The sequence below is a fragment of the Folsomia candida genome, unplaced genomic scaffold (assembly GCF_002217175.1).
Source record: "Folsomia candida strain VU population unplaced genomic scaffold, ASM221717v1 Fcan01_Sc001, whole genome shotgun sequence".
NCBI lineage: Eukaryota > Metazoa > Arthropoda > Collembola > Entomobryomorpha > Isotomidae > Folsomia > Folsomia candida.
The window spans coordinates 22223573-22233707 of NW_019091193.1; the positions used below are offsets into that span (position 1 = coordinate 22223573).

The 10135-nt window shown below is 36.4% G+C and overlaps 4 protein-coding genes across 5 annotated transcripts; 3 read left to right on the top strand and 1 right to left on the bottom strand.

The window, feature by feature from the left end:
• Positions 1-108: 108 nt before the first annotated feature.
• Positions 109-1878, top strand: LOC110861857 (valacyclovir hydrolase). Its single transcript, XM_022110994.2, has 7 exons — positions 109-598; positions 687-767; positions 880-971; positions 1072-1126; positions 1213-1311; positions 1404-1659; positions 1719-1878. The coding sequence occupies exons 1-7, from the start codon at positions 397-399 to the stop codon at positions 1807-1809; spliced, it is 876 nt and encodes a 291-aa protein (XP_021966686.1). The 5' UTR covers positions 109-396; the 3' UTR covers positions 1810-1878.
• A 347-nt stretch (positions 1879-2225) lies between these two features.
• LOC110844307 (solute carrier family 35 member G1) lies at positions 2226-3924 on the bottom strand. Its single transcript, XM_022090485.2, has 5 exons — positions 3629-3924; positions 3039-3553; positions 2604-2953; positions 2486-2526; positions 2226-2402 (listed from the first exon to the last, which is right to left on the bottom strand). Exons 1-5 carry the CDS (start codon positions 3825-3827, stop codon positions 2326-2328), a joined length of 1182 nt encoding a protein of 393 aa, XP_021946177.1. The 5' UTR covers positions 3828-3924; the 3' UTR covers positions 2226-2325.
• A 1824-nt stretch (positions 3925-5748) lies between these two features.
• Positions 5749-8076, top strand: LOC118435133. Of its 2 annotated transcripts, XM_035850551.1 has the most exons (3): positions 5749-6917; positions 7054-7146; positions 7228-8076. In XM_035850551.1, exons 1-3 carry the CDS (start codon positions 6190-6192, stop codon positions 7343-7345), a joined length of 939 nt encoding a protein of 312 aa, XP_035706444.1. In that variant the 5' UTR covers positions 5749-6189; the 3' UTR covers positions 7346-8076. The 2 variants fall into 2 exon arrangements, with proteins under 2 accessions (XP_035706444.1, XP_035706440.1); XM_035850547.1 differs by having other exon boundaries at positions 7054-8076.
• A 193-nt stretch (positions 8077-8269) lies between these two features.
• On the top strand, positions 8270-9853 carry LOC110856543 (aquaporin AQPAe.a). The gene is made up of 6 exons (XM_022105032.2): positions 8270-8555; positions 8637-8780; positions 8869-9078; positions 9145-9225; positions 9311-9338; positions 9407-9853. The coding sequence occupies exons 1-6, from the start codon at positions 8379-8381 to the stop codon at positions 9517-9519; spliced, it is 753 nt and encodes a 250-aa protein (XP_021960724.1). The 5' UTR covers positions 8270-8378; the 3' UTR covers positions 9520-9853.
• The last annotated feature ends 282 nt before the right edge of the window (positions 9854-10135 follow it).

The following is a 10135-nucleotide window of genomic DNA, read 5'->3' on the forward strand; positions in this document are numbered from 1 at the left end:
TCAATTGAACCGAATCGAGTAGGCATGCATGAACTCCATAAGGGAGGCACCAAAGTAAAAGCATAGATCAAGATCAATGACATATAAATAAATAAATATGTTATATGAAAAAACGATAGAAGATTGTAGTTCATGAGAAATTTTTAAATTAACGAAGCTAACTTTTTAGTTAACTTATTTGTTAACTTATTAGTATTATTTGAGTTAGTTAACATATTTGTTCCACTTTCCACTACTGGTATTACAGATATTCCATGATCCAGTTTGTTTGTATGCAGTCAGCTGGGAACTATAAACAGCAAAAAATTAAAACTTGATAGAAAATAAAATCGAAAGTTATAAGAATCATAATTAAAAGTTCCGTTTCATATTCAGTTGGTTGCACTTTGGTCAGCCATGAAAATTCTGAATGACTTGTTCACAAAATATTTGCGTCCTAGGAATAGGATACTGACCAATCCTGGTGGTAACAAAAGATATATCCATTTACAACGACCGGTAATGGTCCAGTCGAAAATACTCGTGGACAGTTTGCAGATAAATTTTGATAAACTTGGGAATGGACCTCATCCTGTTCTTTGCATGCCCGGTGCTTTAGGTAATGAGATAATATTTCGTTTGAAAATTGGCTGACCATATCTGTTTGATTTGTTATTTATCTATTATCGTAAAAAAAATTTTGACAGGTTTTATTGAATCTGATTTTGGACCAATTCTTAATAAATTTGATACCCAAAAGTTTACGATCATCACATGGGACCCTCCAGGTATTAAATACTCTACAATCATAGAATAGAAACAATACTACAATTCATATTATCTGATATTTTAATTTAATCTGTAGCTCTGTAATTTATTTGATGTTATAATTTGCGTCAGGTTACGGAAAAAGTCGTCCTCCAAATCGAGACTTCTCTGGGGGTGCAAAATTCTTTTATCGCGATGCAAACTGGGCTAATAACTTGATGCAGGTGATATTATTTTTCGGTGACTTGACAGCGATTTCATGAAGCACGATTCATCATGGTTCATGATTACTGTGTTCGACATTCATCTTTTCTTGAATTGTAGGCTCTTGGCTATAAAAAGTATTCTATACTTGGGTGGAGCGATGGAAGTAATACAGGTAGAACTTTCCTTAAATTCCCTATTATGTACGTAGCAGTTATTTTATGATATACAATTTTAATAAAGAAGTTAAAATTATTCTAGCAATGGTTATGGGCTTTAAGTACCCGGACGCTATTAAGAAGCTAGTACTTTGGGGTGGAAACTCATTCATCACACAGGAAGATGTCAACTTATACAAAAGTAATGCATCAATTTAAAATTATTACCCACAAAATTATTAGTCAGGTATGTATCTGTGTTAGAGTTTACACGTATAAAAAAATTTATATTAGAGGTTGAGAACATCGATAATTGGTCAGCTGGAATGAAAGCCCCGATGATTAAAATGTATGGCGAAGAATATTTTCGCCAGTCGTGGTCGGCATGGACAAAACTTTTTGTCGACATTTTTGAAACAGAGAGGGGCGATTTGTGCAAGGAAGGCATAAAACAAATCTTGAAGCCAACTCTTATCCTTCATGGCATGAAGGATGCTATGGTGCCATTTGAACATGCAAAGTATATCCACAATAATATTAAGGACTCCCGGTAAGTACATTTAATGTCACTTGAAATAAATTGAAATTAAGAGAAATTTTAATTTTTAGGCTCCATGTAATGCCGGAAGGGAAGCACAATCTTCACATCAAATTCGCAGATGAATTTATTCCAATAGTTCAAAAGTTCTTGGAAGAATGAAACTTTTTCTCCGTAAATTGAGCAAATAAAATAAATCTGCACACGATTACCGTTCTGCTTCACCCATCACTCCAGAATTTCGCGATAATTTAATTACCTTAATACAAATACGTTGTAGTATCGTGAAAAGTAGTAGTTTCAAATTAGTTGATCTTCAAATGAAAAATGTTTTGGGCTACTGAATTTTGAATAGCTCGGCTATTCAGGGAACTGTTATGGGTAAATATCACATTTGGTCCCCGTGACATTTCATGATCATAATGCTGTTAGAAATCTACGATCGCAGAGCTTCAACATTTTTTTTCAAGAGATTTGAAATACTAGTATTATTTTACCGGTAACAAAACCACGTGGAGCAAATATAGACAAATCTTTATAACATAAACCGGTCCTATTTTGTACGGTTAGGAAGGACATATTTTTAAAAAATAATTTATTCGGATCTTCTTGATCCTTCTTCAAGTTATTATGTATGACTAGAAAATCATTTTTATCTAGTGAATTTAAAAAATCACATCACATCAAAATGAATCGCAGTCTTCTCCGTGTTGGGTTATCCTTTGGTAGCGTGCCCACCCATTTCCTAAGAGTAACTGCACGAACACACAGAAAATTAATTATTTATATTACCTTATAAATAATCAAGGGATAATTAATTCTCAGTCAATTCACTCACCAGAAATTACACCCGAAATCACCAGAGTTGCTCCCACCATGCTGAAATTGAAGGGGACACTAATAAGTTCTGAATTGTGTTTATTAAATCACGAAATTGAGAGTCAATGAAGCTATACCTTATGATATCTGGCTGAGTCCCCACAATTACCCATTGCCAAAAGAATACGAAAATAACCTCACTCGTCCTCACAAGAGCAACAACTCCAGCTTCCTCGTTCTGCAGCGCCAAAACTAGAAAGGTCATCGCTAGTCCGAGACAAAGTCCCGAAATGCTTAATCCAAGTATATCGTCAAACGGTGGAATTTCTAGATGGCCGAACGCCCAGGAGAGGATCACACCTTGAACCAGGCCCCACACCATTACGATCAAATTACCCACGCCATGATGAACCTCGCTAAGGTAGCGGATGACGACGAGATGTATGGCTATGATCACCATTATCCCAAATGCCAGGCTAATTCCAATCTTACGTCAAGGAATGCATAATTAAGTACATAATTATAAGAGTACAAGCTATATAATACGTATGTATTCAATGATAAGTACTCACCAAAGTACCAGTGTCAAAAGACTCAGCCCCCGTTAGGATGGGCGGTCTTGTCATGATCCCGATACCACACAGTGCAACAAGACTCACGATTGTGGGTACCACTCCGCACTTTTCCCCCAAGAACATCCAGCCAAAAATAAACACTGCAATGACCACGGCACTGATGACGGTACGAAGGTCTGCTGCAGTAATATAATAGAATGCGGCCACCGTCAGGTAGAATATGATTGAGGTCAGGACCCCCCTCAGCAGAATGAGGAGGACGTTCTTTTTGTGGGTGGAGAGAGGGAAGAGTCCTTGGCTGACGGGTTGTTTCTCCCACCACGCCGTGTACATGATGCAGATCACGGCGACCATGATGGCCGTTGGCGAGTACCAAATCCCCACGTTGAAGGGGTGAACATGAGAGTACTTTTTCATAATGGTGTTGGTTAAAGCCAACATGTTCACAGCCAAAAGAGTGTAGCCGACGCCAAGGTAGCGTTTCCATATTGAGACAGGAGTCGATTTCTCTTCTGTTGCAGAGAATAATTGTCACGATTCTAGTGAATCACTTGAAATTGAAATACATAAATTTTAATTGGACAAACCAGAAGAACATTTCCTATTTGTAGCTGTACCCCCTTCTTCTATGAAAACGTGCAGTGTTGCGGAACAAATAGACGCTGATCGCAGTGCTTTCCCGTCAATCACAACGGGTAGTTGAAGTGGAGGTGGGGCTAATCCCAAGAAAGGAGTTGCACTGTCGCCTCCATTATCAAGGTCCTTTTCTTTGGTCAAATAACTCATACTATTTCTTTTTATTTTGTGTCGAGAAGTCTTTGCCAATATAATTTGTATTATACATAATGTGCATATGCATATATATGTGTGTAAGTAGGGTGACTTTTGTGTCAACCTTTGATTTATACATTGGTGAGTGTATCGTCAAGTCAGCAATTTCGATTATACTTGAAACACATGCACGAGGGTGTTTCAGTAAGTTCTTACAAAAGGTAGGTGAGACAGTGTTATGGACCAATTTTTCAATTTGAAACATTTAGGATATTGTCATTTTTTAAGGGTCATCTGTCAAAAACTGGGTTCGAAGAAAATCCGCAAAAAAATAACTCGAAAAACTCAAGAATTTACGATGTTCTTTCGTGATGTCTAATAAATCTCCCGACCTTGTGCAAATAACAATTGCTGAGGGTTGGGACTGAACTATTTTGCGAGTGGCTTCGCCCTCTGAAGCGTTTCTCTGCCATAACAGTCCTAGGAACAAGTGACGATTTTCGTGGATTTCCATCGTTGAAAAAAACTTTTCTGGCTTCACTTTTGGAAGCACAGAGCTAATTCCAACTTGTTACATAAGCTGTACGATTTATCATATTATTACTAAATTAAGTTGTTTTTGAATGAGAATTATTCAGGAATCTCAGAAATTTAATTTAGAAATTTACTTTGAGATTTCTTAATTTTTTTACTCGCTAGAGCTCTTGACCCCCTATAAGTATATACAGCATGTGAAACCAATTCGAGACCAACGGGATAATATTGATCGCATCGGGAATTGTAATATTTAACTCAACAAACAAATGGTTATTATTGGAATATGCATATCCTTTGCTACTTAAAACAATTTGGATTTTAATTAGTAGTTTTCAAGTTTTTTGAGACTTTATGCAGAAGAAACATTTTTTGCATTCAGTCGAGCTTGTCAACATTTAAAAACATTAACCAAAATATGCATATGAAATTTTAAAAGACTCATTTCCCAATAAATTTTAAGCCTTAGATCAAGATCACATGCGCCACGGATTTAACCGTACAGCACTAAAAACTCGACGATGCGTTAATTTTTGATTTGAAAATCTACATTTTTTCCGGCTCTATGCTAATAAATATGTTCAAATTTTAATTTAATTTTAGAATGAAAAAGAATTGGTCCACAAAATTGTCTAAATACAAATACTACATACGCTTTCTAAGGACTTGTTGAAAACCCCTCGTACGCTCATAACATGGCCAGAGCACTCCACAAACTCATGTCTGATTGACAGGTGAAATGCAATATTTGCAGTGAAATGTAATGTGCGTTTATCTATTATCCGGGCGTTAATCAGACTTGACGAACTCATAATAAGGTGTCCCCTTATCTCTTTTGCGAACAGCGATCACCTGATGAAGCAACTAATAATTTGATTATGATTTCTCTAGTTAGTTACAGTCTGATGTATTGAGTAAATATTATGCATGACGTAATAAGAACATAAATGTACGACACTTATTTCCACTTCAGTAGAAAAACTCACCTTCCTTCCATCAATCCATGGTGAAACTTATTGTTATTTGGCAATTGACAAATTCATAGAAATGTTTACAAATGGTCGGAATGACCTATTACTGTACATATTGAATAAAACGGGTGGTTCATGAGAATGAATTTTAATGTCCTAATTGTTTTCTGACATCGACATACAATTTTGCTAAACGGGTGCAGGGCAATGCTAAGAGTCGAAGTTGATGAGACAATTGCATTAGTTTGTTAATTAACTAAAATTTTTCTCAATATTTATACATGAAAAAGCTATGTCCGAGCCGACCCGACTAAAAAAATGCCGTCGTCAGAAAAATGTGAGTTTATTGTTAATATAAAATTGCATTGCTTGTCGTGTTGCATGTAAATACATATACATATGCCATTGATGTTTTACTTTATTTTGATAAACTACATACACCATCCAATCCAATTTCTATAAAAAATCATTTACTACATATTTTGACAAATTTAGTCGCACTTTGGATTTATTATTCATAATTTATTATTAAATAAGACTGCAGTATAATACATAAAACATATTCAGTTTATTGATTCTTGGTTTTTTGGTTGTTTACAGTATCCTCAATGTACGTGTACATAAATGTATGTGTAGTTATTAGAAAACAGCAATTACTATATACTTCCTGATCAAAGGTTTACTTAGCCCTGACACACCGACTCTGGTAGAACATAAGGCAGAAAAATTCCTCCTGTGTATCTTACGTACAAACAATAGATCTTTAATTGCGAAATATCTGTAAACCCAGGACGTTGCACTTGTTGCATAATTTTTTTAGTGTACACAAAATAGCTAATCTACATCCTTGGACAATTTTTATCCACTGCACAATGCATTTTCTATTATCCACCACCATACTCTTATTCGTGCTCATCTCACAGAGTGAATGTGAGGAAGATAAGGAGCTCGAAACTTTTTTGCAAGCTCTAGATGATCCAAAAATTGTGACAGTTGGGATTTTACTATCCGCTTACAGCAACAGTCATCTTCCGAAAAAAGCATGGGCCAAATGCGAGTACTGCACCCAATGCCCAAATCTACAAGAGCCTTTTCCTGACACGGCACCCCAGAACAACAGCTTCGTCCCTTGTCCCAAGAGAGTAGCCATTCTTGCAGAGAACGTAAAGCATGAGCACGACTACATTCAAGATGTTTGGGACAGATACACCTCAGAGTTCATGAGTTTTTGCGAAGACGAGGTTTTTATTCTGAGAAGGGTGCACTCTAGAAATGGAAAAATGAGACCAATTTCTGAAGAACAGATATTAAGCTCTGAAATGAATGTGACTACGAGTAGGTTGAAGTTGGACAAGGTGGATTTTGATGCCGTTGTCAAACCCTCAAAAGACGCTAGCGGCAAAGGGGAGGATGTTACTTGGAACAAATTGTCATTTGAAGATCCAATTATGGGACCAAGACTCAAGTTTGGCGATGCTTCTTTTCAAGGATGGCAGGGAATGGCAACTGAAACCACAGCATTATGGCCCATCAAGGATGAAAAGCCCAGGAAGACGGTACTTTTGTACTTGCTCGAGTTACTGGAATTGCGTGATCTGGGGTAAATTGCTTTGAATAGACTCTCCTATTTTCTTATTGGAATCTCCTATTTCTTTCTGGTCATTCATTTAGCAAAGCCAACAATTTTGACTTCATTGAAATAAACACTGTTTAATTATTATTCATTTTTTATGCAGATGTGCTTGTATAAAAAAGTTGTTGGGGTCACAATTTTCTGGTACGACTCAAGATTTAGTGGACATCTGTCGAGCAAGTTTGAAGATTGAGACGTGCGTAACTAAATACATATTTTATGTACTATCAAAATGTGCAGAATTCAAACTTCAAAATTGCATTTCTGTGTTTGTTAGTGAGGAGCTTCGGCCGGCCATCAGATTATCTACTTGCTTATCTCCTGAGGAAGAAAAGGAGTTGCGGAACAAGAAAAATTTGAAGGATGAGGAATTAAGTCTTCACAATGAATTGTGATAATCTCAATTTCGTAAAATAAAACAGGGCATTTTCACGCAATATTAGGTTAAGTGCATAAGTAGAAATAATTGTTCTCCATGCACATAGGTATTTAGACATTTCCAACGTCTATTTGAATTTATTGTCTTGTTATAAAATATGTATGTCAACCGTCATCACTTTGATGCATAACCATTTTCTCAAAATGACATCATCATTCAGCATTAAAAGTGAAACTTATCTTGGTCGTATTCCTATAAATATGTTTATGTAATACCAGGATTTGTCATTTTGTTGTTAAATGATTAATCCAGCATACATAACATAGACATTGGAACTGCGTGTGTGTATTACCAATATGTGACCAATAAATTTGAATTTAATGGTTGCTTGATTTTGTTTAAGTGGGCTTCGTGTAAACACACCTTATGAGTGAGATATTAACAACATTGAAGATAAGCCAGAATAAAGGTTGACAATTTACATAAAAAGTTATGCTCGTACAAAATGATAAATCTCACAACATTTAAACATTATTGTGATCGTGTGTCCAACATGCACAACGACACATTCCAATTATGCAACAAGCATGACAAACACTATGAAATGCTTCTTAATAAGTAATGCACTAAATTATTGAATGAGCGATACTTCTGGTACATTAATAATTCGTAAAACAAATCAAAATTTGCATTGTCCAGGACAATGGACAATAGGAAGGGACAATCTGCATAGGACAATTTGTCCTATGCAGATTGCTAAAATAAAATATGTTGCGATTTGTAAATGCACCCAAGACGACCCACCGCTTACACCACCGAACCATTTCAGATAATGTTTACACACTTATCCATCAAAATGTGGCGAGATAGCAATTGGCGACAGTTCTTACTCTGATTAACTATGCGATACCACATTTAAAAGGGAATGTGAAAAATATGTCAAAAATGTCTCATTCAATCATCTCATTTTGCCGTCAATCCATTCGTTGCATTGATTCATACATAGTACATTATATTTTTTCACTGTGCTTGTAAATTAGTAATTCAAAATGTCAAGCAATATGTGGAAAGATAAGAAAACTTACGCTGCTTTACTTGCCGAATTTTTGGGAACATTGCTTTTGGTTTTTATTGGTTGTGGTTCTGGAACAAATTGGGGGGACGGGTCTGGGTCCATTATCCAGATTTCGTTAGCAGTTGGCTTCACCTTAGCATCCATTGTACAAGTAAGCGCAAAATTCCAACTGTTCTACTTGCACAAGTGGTCAGATACAATCACACTAAATAACTAATTTATACTACTCTAGACTATCGGTCATGTCTCCGGAGGTCACGTTAACCCCTCTGTTACCGTTGCAATGATGGTGACCCAGAAAATCAACCCAATTCTGGGATTTTTGTATATCTTGGCGCAATGCGGGGGTGCTTTAGTTGGATCGACTCTTCTCAAAGTAAGTGAATAATAACCTTCCTCAAACTTGCCCATTTGCAAACAATTAAAAAATAAAACGAGTAAATGTACGTAAACATCTCGGTCAGTCCGTGTTACCCGAAGAAGTTCGGGGCAATCTTGGAGCCACAGTGCCTCACCCTAGCCTTTCGGCACTTCAAGCTTGTGGTGTTGAATTTCTTGCCACGTTTGTTTTGGTATTTACAATTTTTGGAGTCTGTGATAAAAAGCGAGACGATGTCAAGGGGTCAGCCCCACTTGCGATTGGATTCAGTGCATCAGCCTGTTGTCTCGTTGCGGTAATATCATGTAATTTGGTAGTTAGCATTGCAAATAAGTATTTACTGAGACGCTGTTTCCGGCAGATTAAGCTGACTGGTTCTTCCCTAAACCCGGCAAGAAGCCTAGCCCCAGCTATTTTGTCGTCAACATGGACACTGCATTGGGTACGTGTTTCTGCAATACGTACTTACTAATTTTGCATCTGATGAATTAATGCATATTATAGTTTACTTTTTCACTGATAAATAGGTGTACTGGGTTGGGCCTTGTCTTGGAGGTATTAAATACATGTGGTTGATCTCAAGCAATTTGAGCACAAATTGATTTATTCGTGTCTCTTTGCAGGAGTATTTGCTGGTCTAATTTATCAATTCGTGTTCCGAGCACAAGGACAACGTCCTACACCCAAAAGGCAGGACTCTCGTGATTATGAAATGTGTGCCAAAGGAGACCAGTAACTAAATAATTCACTATCTGCAGTATCTGCAAACAAATGCAAACAAATGTGTATGCTTCATGAAATTTACGATGCCAAAATTATCAGTATTAAAGTATATGTAATGCGACGTCAACACAATAACACATACGTACATAACAGAAATGGCTTGCAAATTGTAATTGCTTGGTCTGTTATATCAATCACAATATTCACAATCACATGCCATTATTAAATATTATGCATTATACATACTTATGAATGTATGGGTAGTGTGCACATAGGTACATAATAGCAGCATGTAAGATGAGGCTCGTACAATACACATCCGAAATAAAAGTCCACATAAAACGAAATGCTATCTTTTGTTTCTTTTTATAGTTGCATGAATGAGTCACTGAACAAATAAATATGTGTAGTTGCCTCATCATTTTTTAGTTCAGACTTTATCTCGCATCGCATAAAGAATGAAAATAATTTGCGTATCGTGTGCATTTCTTAAATCTCAAACGTATATTCAAAGCCATTCACATGCACGGACAAAATGACGCAGATCAATTTTATCTCCTTATCCCCACAAACAAAGAAAATTATGAAAACTTTCGTGCAGCTCGACATGTATTATTTACGTATTATTT